This window comes from Anoplolepis gracilipes, chromosome 12 (assembly GCF_047496725.1).
Source record: "Anoplolepis gracilipes chromosome 12, ASM4749672v1, whole genome shotgun sequence".
Lineage (NCBI taxonomy): Eukaryota > Metazoa > Arthropoda > Insecta > Hymenoptera > Formicidae > Anoplolepis > Anoplolepis gracilipes.
In genome coordinates, this window is record NC_132981.1 from 5,493,942 (window position 1) to 5,519,062 (window position 25,121).

The window sequence follows — 25,121 nt, forward strand, 5'->3', positions numbered from 1 at the left end:
TCTTAAGTAAGCTCTTAAAATTCTATTCGGCTATCTGATTGGCTGAACGTAGTCTTAAGTCGACTAAAAACATGTCTTAATGATCTTATATATAAGAACGGACTATAAATACCGGACTTAGAGTGAGTTTCCACTAAACGCGTCACGAGTTCAACCAATCAAAACATTTCATTTTACTGCATCACTTGTTACGCAATAATTTAAAGAAATCCTTAAACTACGCATTAATTAATTTGAAGATTGAAGATTAAAAATAAGAATTTAATTAATCAGAACAAAGAAACTCAAATTGTTTTGTCCTGATTGGTCAAATTTAAATCTTCAATGCGTATAGTCTCTGATACGAGGCTTACTTTATCGCGATGGTTACGCCTTGTTGCGGTGAAATTTTGCACTAGCAACTCGGTAGATCGGCCATCTTCGTAAATGTTTATTATCGATGATTGTGCATCGAGTCTCCGTAAAATTTGCCCGCGTGCCGGTTACATACAGTTCGCGCGTGCATAACGGAAAATTGGGTATCTCGTCCGCATTTTTGTGGATTCACGAGATCGAGGACGTCGTGTGCAGAGGAAACATTATTGTTTTTGGAAAGCAAGCGAGAGGTACGTACGTGCTAATGTCATATTGCCGTCACATCCATGCCATCGAATACGCTAATATTTCCAAATCCTTTCGTTTCGTGGCAATTTAAATATTCTTTCTGTGGATTTCGCAGTGTGAGGGGAATAATTATAAATTGAGGAAAAAAGAGAGACACATGTATATTTTTTTTCTTGAACAACGTAATTTACAGTAGCGTTTGAATATCGATATAATAAATGTTCCTTAAAAAAAAAAAAAAAAAAAAAAAAAAAAACGAAATGCAGTTGCTTCTACACTTGCGTTTAAGATAAATGAAGCAACACGGGATAGAAAAAGAGAGAAGATGAAAGAAATAACGTGGGAGAGTGTAGATGCAAATAATGCAGTTACAATAAACATATTGACTATTGTGCAGAGAATGAATTTCTTCATCGATTTGGACGAGATTTGTTATTAATATTGTACGTGTTCATGAATAAAATCTAAATTTGATAATTAAGATCGATGTTTAATACTGGAAACACTGTGATCAGCCATCGAAAAAGCGATGCTCGTTTTAAGGTTAACAATAAATTAATCGGTATAGACTCACATAATATATATTATTTTATTTTTTATAGTAATTTATTTGAGTAAATTTGTGTGACAAAAATACTCGGGTTTTTTGTAACAATATTACAAAGTTTCAAGTTACAAAAATCTTTCATTTCTATGTTAATATGATAAATGATTATAATATCAGAGTCTCTTTGATAAGACAATGAACTGAATTAAATTATAAATAATATAAAATAATGCTCTGCAGTATATTTTATTAAGATAAAATTATTAATTTGATACATAGAAAGAAAGAAAGTAGGAATATGAGAAAGTTTGTTATAGGTAAAACATGCTAGTTAACCATAGATTAAATTAATTGGAATTTTTTATAAAATAAGTTTCTGAAACACAATCTAGAAAAGCACAAAGCCTTCCATATAAGATGTACATTTGTTTAACAGAAAATATACATTTTATTCTATATGTATATAAGTGAAACTAAGATTTTGTTCGCAAAACCATACTTTGCTTAGGCATTATGTGTATAAAAATCTTAAAGATAGATAAACTTGAATATAAAGGACAAATTGTGGTAGGTTTCAGCTGGGAATTTGTTGTCTTTTATTGTGCTTCTTATCTTATCTTCAATATAACAACAAAGATTGCGTAAAAAATATTACAATCAAGAATGCATTAGAAAAACATGGTGTTTCCTTCAAAAGCGCGTACATTGTATGGAATCTCCTTAAATTTTAATGGACGAAGTGCAATTCGTGATCCCTTCATGCAGGATACATGCACAATTATCTCATCTAATCGCTATAACAAGTAGTAGCAAAAACAAGCTCTTTTTTGCTGCGTGAAAAAATTTATACTGTATACAAGTTGAGGTTGAGTTCAAAGCATGACACAAAATCTGAGATTTCAGAATATACAGAGATTATAGAAAAATATATTGAGAATAAAAATTATAATTCTTAAGAAGAATAACTATGCCATTTTTTTTCTTCTGCATTCTGAAAAAGATTAATACGTCACATTTTAAACATACCTCATCCTGCATACAACTACCTTTACTTTATGCTATGCTTTACGTACGCTTATTCTAATTGTAAGGCGTTTGTATAACATTGTAGGCAACTATATATTAGATATAACATTTTCTTATATAACATTTTCTTTATTAATTCGTGAGATGTGATGTCATTGTTCTCATAGTGTAAAAAGATAAAGTATTGTATTGTGCATGATGGCAATCATAGATTCATGAGATCAATTATGAAAATAATAATGAAAGATAATGAAATTAATTTATGGCGAAAAAGTGACTAAAATAAAAATTTATTAATTAAAACGAGTAAATATTTTAAAAAAGCGATTATATAAAACTACTGGAATGAAACCGAAGTAACAAATTTTAAAAATTACGTTATTTAAATCTGTGTATAACGTTTATAATAATTATTTTATATACATATTACTTTTATTATTTGGGACTAATTTTTTATTTGATTGTCCATCCTTTGTGTATTCACGAAAATGTGTTATATCTTATCTTTTTACACCATGAGCGTGTGTTAGATTTCGTTTAACTTTTCTTATTCCTTAGATCCTCTAGTGAGTTCATTTAATTAATTGTAGCAAAAATAAATCGAATGATAATATACAGAAAAGTATAAATTGTGTCAAAATGTACATAATTACTTGCTATAAAGCGATTAATTGTCGGAATTATTAAATGTTTTTGAGGACGAGTATTGTACATTAATCATAGACTCTCTTTATCTCTTCCGATACATTATCTTCTTTCAATCGGAATAACATATATATATATATATATATATATATATATATATATGCAAATGAGATAAATAATATAAAGCAGCTATCGCCTTCGAGATGGTCATTTCTAGATGCAACTTCATCAAGAAGTAGCATTTGTAGCCATCCAGTGTGCGATCCTTTTTTTAAGCCTTGTACAAATCTTTGACTCTTAAGTGCAAAAGACAGTTATAAATGTTGAAAATTTTCATACTTGGGTAATAATTTGTAGAATTTGGCGATAAGAAATAAATATTGTATTCGTGGTTATTTAGATTATTTATCAAGAAGACAACTCTTATCATGTTAATTAAATTAAAAAAAAAAAAAAAAACAATTATTTAACGTATAATGATTATATAATAGGTAATTGAGAATTGCAGTGTGTGAAGCTGGATAGCTTAAACAAATAAAAAAGTATAAAAAATATAGCTAGAACTCTTCTTAATTTATTATGAGTTTCCACAAAATGATGCGAAATGATCAGCTTCATATATACGTTGCAAAATAAATCATTTTTCGATTTTTTAATTATCCGATTTTTAATTATACGACGAATGACAATTTGAAAATATTTCTGTTATAGAAAATTGAAGAATATCTCGAAAAACTTATATAAAAGCGACAAATCTTTTGCACCATCGTGATATATATCGGTTAAGAAATATCGAGATTTAATTTCTAAAAGGATCGCAGAAAGGATCGAAATGTAGTGATTGTAAGAAACGACCTTAAACCTCGAAGGCGTCCCACTGCTACGCGATCATGGCGGCGATCGGGCTGAATCGCATGATCTTACTGAGGAGGATCCAGGCGACCGACGCGAGGGCACAGAGGGTGACACCCCCCCATCCTAGATCCATGCTCCATGCGGTAGTGAACTTTCTGGCCTTGAGGATGCTGCGAGGAACAGGCATGCCGATTACGCCGTCCTCAGGACCTCCGTCCATTACTAATTTGGTCCCGTGGTCCCTCTTGAAATGAATGATCGTCAGCGTAAATAACGCGAAAGTTGCTGAAATGAAACCCAACGATAATCCTAATTGAATCATCGTTGCTTTGATTGCTACACTATACATAAGTAATCTTATCAAAATGATATAAACAGTTATACCTGCAAGAAGGTACATTACTCCCGTCACGAGCACAGCCGATATCTGATGTCTGCATAATCCGAAAAATCCTATAAGTGCGGCACATCCTAGAATGATTAGGCACACTAAAGAGCACGAGATACTCAGATTCTGCATTCCTGAAACAGAATGTGGAGGTTGCAATCGATCCTTATAACTATATTATTTCTATGTTTTCTGATTGATTATCGCATAAAATTTGTGTGTCACAATGATTGATTATCAATCATGTTGTATATATTCTCGGGATATAAGCTCAATATTGCACTACATGGTTTAATTTAATTTGTTTAGTATTCACTTACGATTTTGCCAAGCTACGCGTATTTCTTCGTGCGCATCATCTGGTGTCAAATAATTGATGCATCTTTCTTGCGGAAAGCCCACCTGACCTAACAGCTGTATTTCTTCCTCTAAAAAGCACAATTTGATAATCTTTACCCTTCTCATTTAAATACATAAAATTTGGATTATTGTATTGAGAATTGGTCATTAAGATAATTTTCTCAAAATCATCTGAAAAAAAAAATAAATGCAATGCAATCTTTTTTTTACTTTCGACAAATAATATTGTGTGAGTTTCCGCCCCGTTCTATCTCTTATCGTTTTTTTTTTTGGACGATGAATGCATTTTTCTAAAAGATTTATATAATTTATAGATATGTGATTTGATAATTTATAGATAAAATATTCAGATATTTTTTATTTATCTAAATTAGTATTGTATTCTTCAAAGCGGAGTCCTGCATTCATACATTTAATCCAGCGATGTTTTCATTATTGGAAATACTTTTAGAATTTTTCAATTAAAATATTAACACGATAAAATTTATCAAAACCTTTTCTTTCTCTAGTATTTTGCTGATGCTGATTTCTCTCATATATCTTTCAATTAAGGAAGCAAAAAAAATATGACCGCGGAAGGAAGCTATATTTATGTGTCGGTTCAGGCGAAAAGTTGTCAAATTATGGAAAAGCTATATAAGATCGTGCATTTTTGACATTGCATCGTTGTATGAATCATCGTTAACACTTTGGCCGTATGATATAAATGTAATGCGCAAAACGGTGCTAGGCACTGTACTTGGCGTGTTCAGCCAATATAAGGATAATTTTCTGACAAAAATAACTAAACGAGACAATTAGGCCTCCGAATTCTTCGAATAATCCAAGGTTACACACGTTTGATTAAGTGAAAAAGAAATTATATTGACTATACATTTTTTGTATCATTACAACTTTTTCCGCAATCATGTTTCGAGACATACAAGATGTTCGAGATCGAATCGTCTTTATTTTTGATCAATTTATAGAATTCTTCATCAATTTTAATTTGTAAAATTTACGATTTTTTTCTTAACAAAAATACATATCGATTTATAATTTTTAGATTTTAAGCAATTAACAATGAATGAAAAAAGAATTCTATGGGATATATGCTGCAGTTTCAAAGAGATAGTAAATTTAAATAAATTTAAATATAATGTAAAGATTAAATTAGTTGACATTCAACTATAAATTTTATCAAGAAGAAAAATATTTTCTTAGAAAAATGTCCATTACTATTTTTCGAAGATTAATATATATATCATCTAAAAACTATTATTACCATTAAAGATTATCTCCAAAAACCTATGATTCTTTTTACAAAGTATCTTGTTTTAAAATTAATAGAGACTTTATTAAAAATTTATTTATATAAAAGAGAAATTAATAGAAAAGTTAATATTGTTTTGTAGAAGTGCGATAAATATTTTTTGTTGGAATTTTATCAGAAAGAATGATGTTTATGTTGCTTATACGCGTGACTATATTTAGATGCTACCTTGACTCTGTCGGGAGATATCGAACCGCCGAATCACACTGTTTGAACAGCACATCCATACGATCGCGTGACCGTGAGATTCTCGTCTTTTCCATGGATTTGAGGAAAACATGAGCTTATTAACCTAGACCTAATCTTCGTCCGTTTGCTGATTCATAAAATCGGTAATATTTCTATTGATCGACAAACGAAAAAAAAAATGACCAATGTCAATGTGAGAATTTTAATTAAAATATCAAAGAAAAATAAAACATGGTTCTGAGGCTTTTTATTTAACTGTGAATGAAATATTTAAAAAAATGTATTCATTATTTTGATATCTATGGCAGTATATAATAGTACTTAATAGTACTTAATTTTAATAAGTAATTAAAATCATAATCAGCATTGAAAGCATCTATAACTCATAAATGACTCTCATGAAATAAATATGTGTATTTTTTACATGTTTAGGATAATATTTAAAGGAAAATCTCAAATTGCATTTACCATTATTCTCTAATAAAACTTATTAAAGGGAGAGGGGGAGAAAAAGCTGTTTATGAATAAGAAAAAGTTGATTATAACACACAGTTTTAAAATTTTAACAGCTTGTACCTGACAATGTAACACACATAATCCAAATCCCGCCGTGCATGGGGACCAAAAAGGATGAACTTTTGGTAACACGATTAGTTCGACGACTAACGGAAGACTTTAGCATTGCCACCTGACCGTCCAGATACCACGTGAGATTAACGTTCGCGTGAATTAGATCTTCTTTGTCCCAGCCGATCTCTTCCCAATGATCCGACATTATCGCACCGCATAAGAGCCCCGTCGCTGAAAAATAAAAAAAAATGCAATTATTTGATCGGCGCAAAAGTGTTTATAAAATTTTTCTTTAGTAAAAAAAAATTAGATTTTTTTTGGTGAATAAGACAAGTGCCAAAGTCAGTGTTGAATGTTGTGATTAATAATATTGAATTCGAGATTGTACAATTTTATTTTCATTAGACATTCACACACATATAGCATTTATGCCATTAATTATGAAAAGATGAATGAATGTTGTAATAGCGCGATTTAAAATAGAGATTTTATATTCTCGCTACACTTTTTTATCGTTGAATATTTCAGTAGACACTTCTCTTGGACGAGACGCGATAAATGTCAAGATCATGCTCGAGTTTCATTTTATTTCGATTAAAGTATAAAAAAATATATATAATTATCGAAATATATGTAACGAATCTTTTTACAAATTTCTTTTCAAGTTAGGTATACATGCGCAACAGATCTTCATACATACTCTTTACGCATCATAAGAGAGGCTTAAGACGAACGTCAAGTTTATTTTTCGTGGAATATACGAGAGAAAAGTGTGTTCTCTTTACCTGCGAAAGTCAAGACGAGCGTGGCGAAGAGGAAGACGAGGCGCGGACCGGGGCCCCGGGGTACGCGGGTCGGCTCCATCTGTTCTCGGTCAGCGGGGCGCCCAGGGCGACGCCTGCAAGCGTCGCTCGCGTCCCCCGACTCGTTACTGGCCGATATACGCCCTTGGAACTCGCTCTTCCTTTCTCTATCTCTCTCTCTCTCCCTCTGGACATTCTCGCGATGCGGACGCCCTCGTCCTTCCGCGTCGAAGCGCCGCGATGAATCGACCCACGCGGAGAACCACCCTCGTCCGTTCTTCCCCACCCGTGGGATGCTGCGGATACCCTTCTTATCATCTACATGTCGTGCGAATAATCGAACTGAAGCTCGTGTCTTGCTAAAGCAATTTGAGGAGAGAGATTGAGAATAATATTGCTTTATGATTGATTATTGAACGTCGTTTGACCGTTTACGCGCACGTGGTTCATTAATTAAATTCGTAGGCAAAATGTATTTAAATTCCTGATTTATTCATTCAGCACTTAATATTCTTTTTCAAAAACCTTTTGCGTCATATGCATTGATATTAAAATCATTCGATTAAAGTAATATATCAATCAATAAATTTACTCTTGTAAACGTGTCGTGATATACATATATATTATATGCTGTCTTTTTTTATACATTTTCAATTAGAAAAACAAAAAAAGTCATAGCAAAAAGAAGCAACATTTGCTTTTTATTTTAGACAAGAAACTCGAACGATAGCAACTGAAAAACGTTTTATTTTTATAAAAGATTTAATTAATGTTTCTTTACAACTCGAAATATATTCGAGGAGCATCCCGCATTTTTATAATTTTTTTATCAACTTTATTTTAATTCAAATTTTAATATTACAGGTTTTTCTTTTAATATACTAAGAGATATTAGCACACATTCTTTCAGCTCTTTAACTAATTGTAATATCTAAAGATTGTTTCAAAAAAACATTTAATTTTATTCTCGCGTACATAATATACGTGTACATAATATAGTATTCAAAAAATATCTATGGATGAAATCATGTTTTATGCAGAAATTTTAATGTCCATTTTGTAATAGGAAGTTAATACCACACATATGCGTTTACAATACATATATGCTCGTCGATGTTTTATTATCACAAACACGGCGATGCATTTGAATTTATGCAGTGCACTTACAAGAGAATGATGTGATTGAATATAAAGGTTTTTTACTAATTTGCATTTTTTGTTCCTAAGGAACAATGTTCTCTCATCAGTCGCTGGTTGATTTGACCTATGACTTTGTTCGCGCGTCGTTGGAATGCGAATTTCTCACTCTTGTTTTCACTTCCAAAAATAAGTGATAATTCTTTGTGTATATGGGGATTCTCCCGTCTTTCTTCCTTAGATGGCAGATCTGTCAGAGGAAATACCGATCAAGGATGCCGCGACGGCGATCTCTCAGGGCAAACGTCATCTCCTAGTACGCGATTACAATCTGGCAGTGGCCGTCCTAGCTCAGGCCTGTGAACTTCTTGCCCAGGAACATGGAGAGACGGGCGACGAGATGGGTGAACTCTATCTGCTTTATGGACGAGCCCTTCTGGGTCTAGCACGCGAGGAGGCAGGGGTATTGGGGGGCGGCGTGCCCGGTTCCGAGGAAGTTAGTCAGGACGAGCAGAATGAAGAGGAAGAGGAGGACGAGGAAAACGAGGAGGGGACCACCGCAGAAAGCAATAGTGGTACGGGTAATAGTCCTTGTACATCGAATGGCAAAGAAGATGATAAACGAGAATTGAAAGAAAATGAGGATCCAAAAGATACCACAAAGAATGAGAAGGACAAGAAGACGGAAGAGTCCGTTAAAGTTGACAGCAAAATCGAGGAAAAAACACAAAAAGAGGAAATTCCTGGCTGTAGTCGAGATCCTGATATATATAATGGCGAGGCTTCTGGAAGTGGTACGAAGAGAGTGGAGGATGGAGATGAGGATGAGGAGAACGGGGAGGCAGGAGAGGAAGACGTTGAGAAGGAAAATGAGGATGACGTGAATAACTTACAGGTGATCTTTTTGGATAATTGCAATGTCTAGTTAAATCGTATCAATAAGTTTTCTATCTTTTTTTTCTAAACTTAAATAGAGCTAATTTAACGCAATTTATCGATAAGTATCAATACTGTATTGAATCAATTATATCTATTTATGTCTAATGTTTATTTATATCTAATTTTCTTTTTTCTAGATCGCCTGGGAAGTCTTGGAACTGGCGAAACTGGTACTGCTAAAACGCGGATCTTCAGGATGGAAACTGTTAGCTGAGGCATATCGTCTTTTAGGCGAGGTGGCAATGGAAGGCGGTAACCACGAGAGCGCACTAATTGATTTCAAAGCTTGTTTGAATCTGTTGGAGAAAATAACTCCGCGCGACCATCGTGCAATTGCCGAGATCCATTATCAACTCGGACTGACTCACGCAATGGCAAATAATTTCGACACTAGTGTCGAACAATTCAACCAGGCATCCGCGCTGCTGGAAGCGAAGATTGTGCACCTGAAGACAGTACAGGACAATCCACCTCAATCCGATGATCCCTTTTATACTGTCGAAGGAGAAATCAAAGAGCTGCAGGAACTTCTTCCAGAAATTCAAGAAAAAATCGCAGACATCAAGGACATGAAAAAAGAAGCCGATGTAATCAAAGAAATTAAGGAAGAAAGATTGAATGGATGCTCTAAAGATGGTGAGGCGAGCGAAGCTTCCGGAAGTGGTAGTACATCTAAACCAGCTAGTGATATTTCGCATCTGGTAAGAAAAAAGCGCAAGGCGGACGATGAAGAGGATATTGGTTCTGTTTGCAAGAAACAGTTGCAAGAAAAGGATGTGGCGTGAAAGGTGCGAGTATTTGATTTTATGATGACTAGAATAATCTGAACTCTAATAAAAACCTAGAAAATGTTGATATTTTTCTCGATGATGTAGAGGAATAGTATTTGCTGATATGTAAAAAAAATGTTTTCTACAAAAACGACATCTTATCCATCAGTGAGAATTAATTTTCAATATAGATATCAATAGAAATAATAATTCGGAATATTCAGGAATTGATATCATTCAAAATTTTTGTCACTTGAAATCGCCTTATACTTAATACACAAATTAAATAAAATTGTTTCATAAATGTGTAGTCTGTATAATAGATGAAAAATATTAACTAATATATAATTTTCTTGATAAAGTAGAAAATATTTACTAATGTGAAAAACAATGTTTTCTGAAAAGATTGTTTAAAAAAAAAATTAATCATTTGTAATACAAATAATCGTCAGAATACGCCAAAAATTAATGTATACTTTTGAAATTTATCTCAAAACTTTTTTTATATGGTATAGTGAGATGAATCATTTTATGACCGAAGTTGATAATACTTGATAATAGAAATTAAAAGGATAAATGTAGTAATAGTTTTTATCTTTTATTAAATATGTGTGCACATGTGATGTGCATGTGCGTTGTGTGTGTGTATGATGTATGTATGCATATATTGGTGTGTGTGTGTGTGTGTGTGTGTATAAGGATACCTATCATTTGTAGCTTATTAAAGCATCTCTTTCTCTCTTTTTCTCTTATTCTCTGTGTTGAATTGAAATATATTTAGTTCTGATAGTTTGTCTCATGTTAGAAGAAATTGAGTGTGTGATTCTACAAGTGACTTTACAACCCTACTTTGAGTAGAAATCTCTGAATAAAATTTAAAAAATTATTCAGTAATATATGTATGTACGTGTGAGTGTATTATAAATTAGTGTTCTCATAATTTTTATGTAAAAGAACTTTTATTTTTTGAGTAAAGATTTCTCATTTTTATTTTTTTCTGTTGCAAATATATTTCTTTTAATTGTTGATTTAGACTTCAGCAAATACATTCATAAATTAAAAAATAGACAAATAGAGAATTCTTTTGTATTTGATTTTATGTAATAATTTGCCACAATCAAGGCTGAATTTGTAAAAAATTACATGTGTGTGTGTATGAAGATAATCTTTTGTTTAGAGAGGAGACTATTATGGAATTATTTAGAAAAGTTTTTGATGAAAATAATTTTGTTTTCATTGATTAGCCTTAATAAATATTCAGTTAATATTTCTAAATTTTTTGATTAAAAAGTTTTTGAAATCTTACGAATAAATGCAAAGTCAATTGGTTCAATGGAAATTTTTAATAATGAGAAAAGATTTTTTTATTGTATTGTTTTATGATAGTATGAGGTCTATATATACCAAAAAAGATCCATAAAGATTATAATAATAGTTCAAAGACACAGTAAAAAAACTGTAAAATTCGTGTCCTTTTCATCAGAAATAAAGTTAGTTTCATGATAGATCTCTAGTTTAGAATGATGTATTTATTATTGTAAGAGTTGAAATAGAACAGAACAGAGATCGACACATTGTTTTGAATTATAGACATAAGAATATACAGTAAAGGAATAAGAGATTGTATGAAAATCATACCAATAAATGTTCGAACAATAATTTTTTTATATACGCATGTATTTTTATCATGATATAATTTATTGATTTAAGTTTTATGCGTAAAAAATATTGAAGTAAGATTACAAATTTTTAATTTTCAATATAATAAAAATATCGTGTTTGGGAGAGACACATACGCACTCACACGTGTCAACTTTCTTATCGACAATTTAAAGGTGACTTTTTTACCATCTGTAGTTAACTATATTTCCTCTTTTAGTTACAATAATTGCCAAAAAAGCGTTAGTGTATTAACCATGTGTCTAGCGATGCTTGAATGTATGTATATATTTTGTTAATAATGAAACCTAATGTGTGTAAAAATTTAAGATATTATTCGTAATAAAAGAAAGTTACACATTAACTGATTATTGCAAGAAAATATTTCAGCATTTTCACAGAAAATAGTATACAGTTCTTCATATAAAAGATACAGATCAATATAATATTTTTAAGTTGTAAGTACTTTAATGATTTTAAGATAATAAATAATGGCTTGATAATAATAATAAATAATTGTACATTACAATTCTGTATTATACGTCTGAATATAAAGTATATGATGTATTAATATATTTTAGAATTAATATACATGAGTATGGCTCACGAGAATTGCGCAAAGAAACTCAAGCTTGAAGAATTTGTTATAAATGAAGGAAAAGCACAGATAGTTACAAAAAAAGATGTGTTTTATAATCCAGTTCAAGAGTTCAACAGAGATCTCAGCATAGCGGTATTAACAATATTTGCACAAGACAGATGTAACAAAATAGTAGAAAAAAAAAATTTAACAAAGGACAATAAAACTAATGCACTATGTGATACCGGGATAAATACAGAGAGGCAGAAGGGAATTACCATATTGGAGGCTTTATCTGCGACAGGTTTGCGTAGCATACGATATGCCAAGGAAGTGGAAGGTGTCCAACAAATTATGGCCAACGATATTTCTGCAAAGGCAGTGGACAGTATCAGACAAAATGTCGTGCATAATGGAGTTGAAAATTTGGTAACACCTTATCATGAGGATGCAACATTGTTGATGTATCAACATAGACGAAATCGTTTTGATGCGGTTGACTTAGATCCATATGGCTGTCCTTCGATGTATCTGGATGGAGCGGTACAATGTATAGCCGATGGTGGTATACTTTTGGTTACTGCTACTGATATGGCTGTACTAGCTGGTAATACTCCAGAAACTTGCTATTACAAATATGGAGCGATATCTATAAAATCAAAGTCTTGCCATGAGATAGCATTACGAATATTACTTCAATGCATTGCATCTTATGCAGGACGATATGGACGATATATAATACCATTATTATCTATAAGTGTTGATTTTTATATAAGAGTATTCGTCAAGGTCTTTACAGGCTACAATAAGTGTAAAGAAAACGCTAGCAAAATAGGGATGTTTTATCAGTGTAATGGATGTGAAAGTATAAGTTTTCAACCATTAATAACAAAAAGACCTTGCAATAATTATAAATTGCCAAATGCACCCGTATTAAATCAGCTATGTAAACATTGTCAATATCGGCAACATATGGCAGGCCCAATATGGTTAGGATCTTTGCATGATCAAGAATTTGTATCACGACTGTTATGCAACTTGAATAACATACAGTTAGGTACATCAAAAAGAATAGAAGGTGTTTTGACCATGATACACGAGGAACTGGATATTCCATTATATTATAATCTAGATCGCTTGATGTCCATAGTTAAATGTGATGTTCCATCGATATTGAAATTCAGATCAGCATTACTAAATGCAGGATACAAAGTATCATACTCACATGCGAGTAAAACTTCTATTAAAACGGACGCGCCAAATGACGTGATATGGGATATTGTACGTGCTTGGGAAAAGGAGCATCCTGCAAAACGGGAGAAGCTGGATGGGGATAGTCCGGCTGCACGTATACTTAATGCATCGTTTACGAGAGATATCTCTCTCGCAGAACATCCCTTAGCAAATCCAATTTCTCGCCAGAAACATTTGTCACGCTTTCAACAAAATCCTACTGTAAATTGGGGACCAGGCGTTCGTGCAAGAATCAGAGTAGGTCTTGAAAATAATATGGAAGATTCGAAAAAAATAAAAAATCAAAATAAAAATAGTAAAAAGAAATTACCTAATGTAGAACAAGTAATACAACAATAAACATAAAGAATTTATAATTTATACGCTCGAGGTGTTTATATCTCAATATTATTATATTTTAGATGATTATTTTATCTTTTTTTGACTAAACATATCAAATTAAAAAAAAACTGCAATCCTTTATGTACAATTAATATTTGCAACTTTTCTCAACTAGCTTCATAGCTTATCTATATACTTTGATAAATGGCGAAAAAATTAATTTGTATCAGTGAAAGAGATACGTAAGTTACATATCTTCGTATTTTTGAACCTTATCTCGTAGTACTATCAAAGATTGTAGTATTTTTGCATTGTTTATTTGTGCAAATAATTAAGTATTTTATTTTGATAATAAGATGTTTTTTTTTGCAAATTTTGTAATGTCATTTATATGTAGCCTGTCAATTAATTAAGCATAGTAAGAGTAATTTTTCAGTTCGATTTTTTGAGATTGGATAATCTTCAAAATACTTTCAACTCTTAGGTCATGTGTGTGTGTGTGTGTGTGTGTCTTACGTATATTTGCCATATGTAACTTGACACAAAATAAGTTTCCTGATACTTTATAGTGATAAAGTAAGCTAGTAGTGACTAGCTATTATTTATACATTTCTTTAAAAAAAAGTTAAATTTTTCTTAATAAAAACATGATAATATTTATTTTGAAGAATGGGGTACAGATTTCCTTACTAGAACTTATTATATGGTAGGTAGAAGTAAGTATAGTTGCTTATATAAATAAAATATATCTTATATATCTATAATTTTATAGATATTAATTGTAAATTTTTATAAACAAAAATTATATCTAATTGAACATTACACAAATTTTAACAAATAATGTTTAGTTTTTTTAACATTTTCATCTCTCTAGGTTCTTCTAAAAGTTTTTTATAAAAGTTTCTATTATAGCATACTTTAAGCACTCTCTCTTTCTCTGCCTTTCTCCTATCTCTCTCTCTCTCTCTTTCTCTCTCTTTATTCAGATGTTATGTACATACACAATATATATGTACAGAATTCCATTTGAAATTATAAATATAAATATTATAAATATAAATATAAATATTATTTTAAAATAAAATTTAAAAAATTAGGCTGAACATGTTATCGATGCTGGATATTGACATTTCAATTCCCAGTGAAAAAGACCTATCGAATTGATATCAAATTGACGTCGATTTGATAGGTCTTTTTTCACTGAGTTGTACTTATACATATGAAAATAAAAATTGACAAAAAATCTCAAGATTATTACAGAGAAAATAATAAAGAGGAAGGCTTATCATTAATAAGATAAGCTGGGTATATTCATGTTGTTGTATCTGAATCTTTTTCTAATCTCTATCTTTATTAATCGATTATGTTATCATTAAATTATGAAATTATTGCACATTAACTGTGGCTTGCCGCAGATCGATGCATAATCTTAAGAGTTTGACTAATATGTGGAATCTTCATTTTGATACATTAAAATCTATACTTTTTAAATTCAATATCCGAATATTTTTGATTCTCGTGAAATGACTCTTAAAATATTGCATTATCACAATCATTCTAGATAAGACTTAAAGTTATATCTTTTTATCACATATACATTGTTGAAAGATATAGTTAATGAAAAGAGCGTGATTTGCATTGTAATTTATATTATATATTATAAGCATATTTCAGGTTGTAAAAAAAATTGAAATCATATTCTTGTTTTTACAAATATTTTCAGAATTAATATCAATGAAAAAACAATAAATAGCTGTATCTATTTTATGTCAGATTAGATAAATAAAATGTCATAAAAAAAATCAAACATGAAAATATCTTGAAAATTATCTTGAAAAAACATTATATCTACATTGCCTACTTGTTTAAATAAACATTTTACATGATGTTAAAGAATATTTTATTTTTAAATTCACTAGATCTTCCTCATTATTGTATGCCACAATATTATCTAACCTGACAAAATAGATATTACACTAGTTAATCGTTAAAGCAACAAAAATTATTTAGCGTTATCACACATTTAGTCAGTGTTTTTTTGTTTATGGTAGATTAGCAGAAAATGAGATTGGAAGTGGCATATTCTGGTTACGTAATGGCTGTCCATAAATAGAACCTGAATGGACTATGAGAAACAGTTGTTGCAATCTATGTGCAGCGTAGAATCATAAAATCAAGAGTAGACGTGTTAATATAGTGCCGGTAAAAATATTAATAGTTTTTGATATTTTATCATAAACATGCCAAACGAAACGCAAGTTACCTGAAGTGCATTTTTATAATAATAAAATATATTATCAAATATATTTTTATAATAATTTTTCTGATTTCTAGAAGATGATGAGTACGAAAGTTCTTGAAATCGTAGAAATAGAATTTGATATTCTATTATTGTTTATAACACTAATATAATATCTAATTACATTTTTTTCTTTTTCACTAATTGTACAATTTAAATTGTTGAGTAAAATATTCGTATTAATAAAGCAACATCTGTCCTATATTACATTTTTTTTGAAAATTAATAATTAATTTAATATGTATTACATAATTATAACAATTTTTTTATTAACAAAGAAAGGGTTCTTAAATATTTAATCATAAACAAAAGCTAAATTGATTATTATAATATCAATTTAGAAAATGTAAAATTTTTTTTCTTTGAATTCTGTTGAATTCGAATAATTGTTGACGTTTGATTCTTAATATGTATATCTCACAATACAAACACATCACATATTCCGTTGAGCTTATATTGACACGTGATATTATCGTGTCTCCTAAATTTTGTTTGTATATATTTTTTATCGTTTAACATTATTTGTGACCGTTCTGATCAGAATTTGAAATTGTGTACCTCATATTTATAACATCGAGTGTTCCATATTTAACACAACGTTATAAAATACTGTGTAATAGAAGTAACAAGAGAATCTTAGTTAATCGCAGTGCTTTCTATCACTGATGATTTTTAGTATTCCTGTTTCAGACGGTTTTTATCGACAATCATAATGGCTGATATTCCAACAGTTACATTCTCTAATGGATATAAAATGCCGATGTTGGGTCTTGGAACTTACAAGGTAAATCATTTCGTAACATTGTGCATATAACATATGATATAGGAGATTGCATGTCATAAAGCGAATCACACGTTATTCATTTGTACACGTTTGAAATCGTACAAATTTAAAAACTAAGTTCTCTACTGTAGAAAATGTTTGCACGGAATTAATAAATTTTGAAAGGGAAAAAACGATCCTTTAAAATATAAATATAATTATATTCTTTTTTTTTAACAGTCCGTGAATAAAGATGTAGTAAGAGCTGTTAAAGAAGCGATAGATTTTGGATACCGGCATATTGATACAGCATTTTTTTATGGAAACGAGAAAGAGATTGGAGAAGCTATTCGTGAAAAAATCAAAGACGGTAGTGTAACCAGGGAAGATCTATTTATTACCACAAAGGTAAAATCAATGCACGATTAAATACGATTTGAACACATTCGTTTAAAATCTTTAATGTTTTTTACCATCCATTCTTTCTCTATAAACTCAAATCGTCGTTTTAAATTAATTAAAGCATTTGACTTTGTAAATTTAATTAATATATATTTATATCATTTTATTTTTTTCCTAGCTGTGGAGTAATTGTCACAAAGAAGAACTCGTTGTTCCAGCTTGTAAAAAATCATTGGCCAATCTTGGTTTAGATTATGTAGATCTTTATTTAATTCACTGGCCATTTGCTTTCAAGGTAAGGATTATTGACAAAAAATAAAACAGTAAAAAAATTGTACATTGTATTTAAGCTTCCTGACTACAAAACTCTATTAAAAGTTAAATAATAGAGGTTTCTCCAAGACGCGAAAACAGAATATAGTCATTTAATAATAAAAATAAAAATGTATGTAAAATCAGGATTTGAAGAAAAATGTGCAAATTTTAACATGTAAAGCAGAGCGCGTTATCTTTCAGCAAATATCTTTATTGTAATCTTTCAGCAAATATTCATCTGAAAAATACTGTTTTTTTAGGAAGGAGATGATTTGACGCCTCAGGAGAATGGGAATCTGATTGAATCTGATGTCGATTACCTGGAAACGTGGAGAGGAATGGAAGAGTGCGTTAACCAAGGATTAACTCGTAGTATCGGGATTAGTAATTTTAATTCTGAACAAATAGGTCGTCTGCTTAAATCGGCTCGAATCGCACCGGTTAATAATCAGGTATATGTTAAATATCTTTTCTATCAGCTTTACATTTTCTAACGTCCAATCTTATAACACGAATAGTAATAATCATATAAAAATTTTAATCACGTGAAAAAAATATTAGTTTCGATAATCACTTAAAGAATCTCATAAAAAATTATTAAACTTTTATCTTATAAATAAGATAGATGATCTCATGATGATTTCGACATATCTATGTCGAAAATAATAATGCGTGAATATTTGAACTTGCACTATAATATATAAATTTATACTTTAATTTTTTTCTTAATGCTGTATTAATATATGTTATATTTTAGATGGAGTATAGAGATATTAATATTTATATATGTAAATTTATATATATTTATTTTATATATATTACAATGCTATAAAATTTTATTTTAATGTAAAAAAATTTGATTATAGATTGAAGTTAATATAAACGTAAATCAAGAGAAATTAATAGATTTTTGCAAGAAACACAATATTACTGTAACTGGTTATTCTCCTTTGGGACAACCAGGAAATTCATCAGGTATTGGAAACCAATTAGATAATCCTGTGGTGTTGAATATCGCAAAAAAATACAATAAGACTCCAGCGCAAGTAGCGCTTCGATATGTGGTATGTAATAGAAAGAAAGTGTGATAAAATTGTATATAATTAACAAATTCGAAATGTATGTCATATTTTATGATTTTTATATAGTTCCAACTCGGAGTTGTACTAATACCGAAATCTGTAACTAAAAGTCGAATCAAAGAGAATATGGAATTTTTTGATTTTACATTGACATCCGATGAAATAAACGCTATTCGAAATATTGGCACTGGAGAGAGGGTAGCAGGTTTCTATATGTAAGTATTGTGATGTATTAAAACAATTTATTATTTTTCTCTTTCTATGAATGCTAATACTTTGAACAATTTATCTATTTCCAAAATTTTCAGTCAGTATTTCAATTAACCAGCGTTTTTATTGTTTAAGTGTGTTGCATGTTTAATGTAGTAAAAAGACCTGAAATGTATGATTTATCATAAATTATTCGCAATTTAATACTTTTCCATTTACGTATAACTTTTTTCTGTGTTTCAGAATAAAGCATTTTAAGTACTTTCCTTTCAACATTCCATATTAAATGAAATCAGTATGAAAAAGGGATCGATTTTATTTTTTAAAATGATATATAGTACATACATTATATGAATATATAAAACAAAAAAGCTTTATCGAATAAATCATATACATATAAATAAACTACATATACTACATATTTATCTTAATTTATTTCAATGTTTAAAATATTTAATATAATTAAAATATGCTTTCTAAAATATAATTTAAAGACATTTTCAAATTAACTTTAATAAAAACTTTCTTCCTTCTTTATAATTTAATATAATATTTCTCTTAAAATTATTATTTTATTATCAGATAACGTTGTGAATTTATAAGTTAAAACATAAGTGAATTTATAAAGTTAAAAAGTAACAGGATACAAGTTGTAATACTACATCGTATGTAATTGTAATATCCCCTTAAAAGTGGCACATGTTCTCATGACGGTACTTGATGCTCGTTCGACCCTTGGTCTATTCAATTCCCAGCTATTGAACGTTGCGAAAAATTTCAAAAGGTCTGGACTAAGATCATTCGTGCGATTTTTTATTTGGCTTATTCGTCTTTTTTATGATTTCCGTTTTATTAAAATTACGATAAAGCACGACTTAATATATGTTTGAAAATTTCATGCGTCACAATGTTTAATATAAATCGAGATAAAAGGTTTGAAAGTTGAAGGAAAAGTGAAATATCTTAAATACTTTTATTTCGGTTATGTCTATATCGTCACGTATATAAAATAATTATTATTCTGATTGTTTTAAAGAATATATATACATTATGGACCATATTATTTATATATTTGCAAGTGCATAAATAAATATTATTTTTTCTCTGTGTATCTAATATAATTTTAGCGAAACTTGTGCGTTTTACATTAGGCAATCTATTGCATATAAATATGTATTTCAGTTTCTTTATCGAATTTTGATTAATCTGTTTTTATCGCAAGTTTCTTTATCAAGTTTCTTAATAAATCAATATTTAGTAATTGATCCTGATATATAATATCAATGTAAAATAAATCAATGTCAAAATAAAAGTAAAATTTTGTTGAAACTTCGACTTAATAAAAAGATAATATTTTATTAATTATGTAACTTATGCTTTTGTAAGATACACATTTTTGAAACACATTCGACATAACTTGTTATAATATTTGTTTAGTTTCTAAAAAAAATATTTTAACATATTGACTCTTTAACGATCAAAGTTATATTAAAAATACAAGTATTATGTTAAAATATAAGTGAAAAAAATGTCATGATTTACACAAAAGATATAAAAATCAATATCCATTTTTTCCCATACAACATCGATGTAAAATGTGTTTGAAAGAATTATATTTAATTATTATATATTAATATATTAATATATTAATTTTAATATTTTATATTATAATTTAATATATTAATTAATAAAACAGTAAATTAATTTTTATCCTGAATTTACATATACAAGTTGCATATATATATATATATATATATATATATATATATATATCAATATCTCATACTAAACCTTCCGCAAAGTATTGTTATTCCACAAATATATTACAAATTAAAAATTCGATGATTAATAAAATTTAAATTTAATTTAAAAAATTTAGTAAATTAAATTGATCAATTTTTTTCGTCAGAAAAGAGTTTATAATTATTTAATAATTATTCGATAATTCGAAAATTGTAGAATTTATATCAGAGACAATTATCTATCCCATTGGAATATATAATTATAAATAAAATAAATTTCAAATAACTATACAGTAATAATAATTAGAGACAAGAAATATATGTACTTTGTGGATATATGATATAGATTGCGTTCACTGCTAGTACTGCAAATAATTTATAATTCATAGCATGTGTACACTCTATATGTCTAGATTTTCAGCCTATAATCTCAGTGTCAGTAATATGTATAACTTATAATGATCTGGGTGACTTTCTTAGATTGTACTACTATGAATAAAATATTGTTCTTCCGTCATCGAATCGTCAAGAGCTCGATTCATTGCTCCAAATGTTCCTCAACGATCGTTGTAATTTTCCACAGCGTTGGATTGCCATAAGCGAATTCAGCTACCACTACAAATAAGTCATTCGAATCAGTTTGTTACTGACCATGTACTGTTGATATAAGTGTTGTCTAGCAGTGTGATATCATTATTACGCAAGATTCTCATGACGTAAAAGCCAAAGTAAAGAATTTAATATGTTGCATTTTTCAAGATAAAAAAATGCTATATAATTCTATATACGATAAACTCAAAATGTTTCAATCGTGCATATATATAAATAACAATATTTATTAAAAAATAAAATAAATAAAAATTGCTTCAAAATTAATAATTGTTAAGAATTGAGTGTTTCGAGCACGGAATGGAATAATTTCGAGTGAATATCGTTTTACACATAATAAAAATTTGAAAGATATATATTATCACTGCGATTGCGCCACTAAACATATAAAAGCGTCTTTGTGGGAGTAAGATCGATCTTGTCGGTTAGTCTGAGTCTCCTTGGGTTGGGTTAGGCTACTTATAAAAAGAATTCTGTGAATCAAGTTGTAAGCATTGTGCAGCATCGGTCGGGATTAGTTGTCTCTTCGTCACAGCTCTCAAGATTCAAACTATCTGCCTTTGTGTAGCGAACCGGCACGTTCGACATCTCTGTGTAAAATGTCTTTGAACGCACCCACATTGAAATTTAACAACGGCAACGAAGTACCAATCTTCGGTTTGGGGACCTGGAAGGCAAGTAACATCTCATTGTCCTTTTGCGATCCAGACATTTTTCATACCCGGCGTACGTAATTTCCTTGTTAGATCGAATTTTGTAAAATTCTTTTGTCAAGATGAAGAATAATCTATACAAAGAGAGAGAGAGACATTCTTGTACAAACAAGGATTTTTTTTTAAATTTTAACAGCAGTTTTTGTCATTAACATTCATGAGCTATTCATATCTTTACCTTGTAAAGTGAGATAAGAGATAAGGAAAATATATATTAATGTAGACTTTATAGGAAACTGTTGAATACTAATGTGATATACGACTTACTATTTGCGCACTAATTATGTTATTCTACTGCATTTTTATTTTTTTTTTTTTTTATTGGCCATAAATGCAAATATGTTGCACAATCATATCATATGTTTCAATTTAAATATGAATAACAAGTTGTGATATGTTACATAATACTATTAAAGTAATATAATTAACTTAGAAATAAATAAGAATTAACTTAATTCAAAATCTTATCTTTACTTTTACTATCTCTACTTATTTTTCCAAAATATAATATACAGAATATTCCTATTATAGAAATTTCTTAAAAAAGAGAATTTATTTCAAGATGGTCAAAAACTTTGTTTATTTTAATTTAACTATTTTATTTCAGTCTAAACTAGGTGAAGTTACCCAAGCTGTAAAAGATGCTATTGATATCGGCTATAGGCATATTGATGGTGCTTACGTTTACGGAAACGAGAAGGAAGTTGGTACTGCTATTCACGCAAAAATAGCAGAAGGTGTTGTGAAAAGAGAGGATCTGTTCATTACCAGCAAGTTATGGAATACCTTCCACAGACCCGATCTGGTTGAGCCAGCCATCAAGCAAACACTAGCTGATCTTGGTCTTGATTATATAGATCTTTATTTAATCCACTGGCCAGTTGGATATGAAGAGGAAAGAGAGTCCCTTTTTCCTACAACTGAAGGTGGCATTAGCTTGAGTGATGTAGATTATCTGGATACTTGGAAGGCTATGGAGAACGTGCTGGCAAAAGGTCTGACAAAAAATATTGGAGTCAGTAATTTCAATTCCAAGCAAATTTCTAGAATAATTGAGAATGCATCTGTTAAACCTGTTACAAATCAGGTAAATTAAGAATGATAACAATAAAGAAAATTCAAAGAGATTAATCCTTAATTCAACATAATTCAATATAATTGCACTAATATTATAATGACCCGAGAAAAAAAGTTGGTCATATATGGATTTTGTCAATATCTGATCATGTCTTACCAAGTATAGTCATATATGATATTATATGATAATTAAATAAAATCATATGATATATATGATTTTATTTAATTATCATATTATCATCATATAACTATATTTGGCAAGATATGCTCAGATATTGACAAAATCCATATATAGCCAATTTTATATGGACTTTTTATTCCCAGGGAACTACAAATTGTTTTAAAATAATACTCTATTCATAAAAAGTAAAAGTTTGATCTAATAAGCATAATCAAATTTTCTTTAATTTATCAAATTTATATAAAATGCATTTATATAAAAAGAAATTTATATAGAGTTCTCTTTGTTATAAATATTCTAATTGTTATATTATTTTAGATTGAATGTCATCCATACCTAACACAGAAGCAGTTATCAGATTTTTGCAAAGAAAAGGACATTCTCATTACTGCATACAGTCCACTCGGATCACCAGATAGGCCATGGGCGAAGCCAGATGATCCAATATTGCTGCAAGATGAGAAATTAATTGAGCTTGGACAAAAGTACAACAAGACACCTGCGCAAATACTTATACGTTATCAAGTATGCTATTATATGACATTTTTTGATAAATTAATACATTAAATATGATTGCAAATTTTTAAATTATTAATATTTTAGAATTATAATATTAATATATATATATTAATATTGATATTTTAGAATTCATGATATTTATATATATATATTATTTCTGACATATATTTCGATAATTATAATACATTAAACATAATTGCAAATTTTTAAATTTATATTTTAGAATTCATGATATTTATGATTTTTGACATAACTGATAACTATATATATATTAATACATTTAAATTTAAATAATTTTAATAATTGTTTATAGTTGGATCGTGGCCATATTGTGATTCCCAAGTCAGTTACCAAATCACGAATTGCTGAAAATAGCGAAGTATTCGACTTCAAACTTTCATCTGATGATATTGCATATATTGACACCTTTGATTGCAATGGACGAATTGTACCATTAACTGGGTAAGATCTCAATATTATACATTATTATTTATAAAAATATTTTATACCTTTATATAGAGTGTATTACACTTTTTATATAAAGTATATTGTTAAAATATATTTATGTATATTAGAATATATTTATGCAGGATGTCCGCTAATAATCGCCCGACGCATTTCATGGACAGATAGAGCAGGTCAAACCGAATAGATGAGTCCTTTACCATTTTGCGATCTTGGTAATAATTACCGAGAAATTGATTAACAAAGATTAACATATCCGCGTGAATACAAGCGCGCGGCGAGAAGGCCCATCCTACTGCTACGCGGTTACTAGGCTTGCAGTGAATGATAGGAGGAGCGGTCTGCGACTGGCAATGGCTACGTATGAGCAGCGCACTTAGTAACCGCGTAGTAATGGAATGGATCTTGTCGCTCGATTGTACTCGCACGGATTTGTTAATTTTTTAAAATTAATTTCTCGTTAATTATTATGAAGATCGCAAAATGGTAGAGGACTTTTCTATTCGGTTTGACTTACTCTATCTATCCATGAAAGGTCGGGCAATTATTACCGGACACCCTGTATAATGTATATAGAATGTAGTATTAGAATTGATATCTCAAATTGCAGCATGCATTAATGTTTTTTTGTTTTTTATTTTCAGCGGAGAGGCCAGTCCTTATTATCCTTTCAATATTCCATTTTAAGAGAGCAAAAATTAGAAGTCAATATAATATATCTATGTTTCATTAAATTTTTTACATTAAAACATACTTTCTGTTAATAGTACTATTTGGTATGTATCA

General features: G+C 29.6%; 3 protein-coding genes across 7 annotated transcripts; 2 read left to right on the forward strand and 1 right to left on the reverse strand.

The window, feature by feature from the left end:
• Nucleotides 1-428: 428 nt before the first annotated feature.
• LOC140671568 (tRNA (guanine(26)-N(2))-dimethyltransferase) lies at nt 429-19,450 on the forward strand. 3 transcript variants are annotated; one of them, XM_072902952.1, is made up of 9 exons: nt 12,107-12,261; nt 12,385-13,874; nt 16,934-17,041; nt 17,261-17,428; nt 17,601-17,717; nt 17,998-18,189; nt 18,604-18,801; nt 18,886-19,034; nt 19,273-19,450. In XM_072902952.1, the coding sequence occupies exons 2-9, from the start codon at nt 12,396-12,398 to the stop codon at nt 19,313-19,315; spliced, it is 2,454 nt and encodes an 817-aa protein (XP_072759053.1). In that variant the 5' UTR covers nt 12,107-12,261; nt 12,385-12,395; the 3' UTR covers nt 19,316-19,450. The 3 variants fall into 3 exon arrangements, 2 of the variants coding, with proteins under 2 accessions (XP_072759054.1, XP_072759053.1); XM_072902953.1 differs by lacking the exons at nt 12,107-12,261; nt 16,934-17,041; nt 17,261-17,428; ... (3 more) ...; nt 18,886-19,034; nt 19,273-19,450 and adding exons at nt 429-605; nt 8,677-9,330; nt 9,512-10,153; nt 10,950-10,963 and having other exon boundaries at nt 12,401-14,674; XR_012047765.1 differs by lacking the exons at nt 16,934-17,041; nt 17,261-17,428; nt 17,601-17,717; ... (2 more) ...; nt 18,886-19,034; nt 19,273-19,450 and adding an exon at nt 16,010-16,157 and having other exon boundaries at nt 10,156-12,261; nt 12,385-14,664.
• On the reverse strand, nt 1,644-7,466 carry LOC140671569 (uncharacterized). 3 transcript variants are annotated; one of them, XM_072902956.1, is made up of 5 exons: nt 7,281-7,466; nt 6,502-6,726; nt 4,385-4,492; nt 4,061-4,198; nt 1,644-3,961 (listed from the first exon to the last, which is right to left on the reverse strand). In XM_072902956.1, exons 1-5 carry the CDS (start codon nt 7,357-7,359, stop codon nt 3,702-3,704), a joined length of 810 nt encoding a protein of 269 aa, XP_072759057.1. In that variant the 5' UTR covers nt 7,360-7,466; the 3' UTR covers nt 1,644-3,701. The 3 variants fall into 3 exon arrangements, with proteins under 3 accessions (XP_072759057.1, XP_072759056.1, XP_072759055.1); XM_072902955.1 differs by having other exon boundaries at nt 1,644-3,985; XM_072902954.1 differs by having other exon boundaries at nt 1,644-4,198.
• A 2,278-nt stretch (nt 19,451-21,728) lies between the features above and the next one.
• LOC140671661 (aldo-keto reductase 1B) lies at nt 21,729-25,111 on the forward strand. The gene is made up of 5 exons (XM_072903159.1): nt 21,729-22,054; nt 22,701-23,180; nt 23,670-23,876; nt 24,184-24,332; nt 24,980-25,111. Exons 1-5 carry the CDS (start codon nt 21,980-21,982, stop codon nt 25,020-25,022), a joined length of 954 nt encoding a protein of 317 aa, XP_072759260.1. The 5' UTR covers nt 21,729-21,979; the 3' UTR covers nt 25,023-25,111.
• Nucleotides 25,112-25,121: the final 10 nt, after the last annotated feature.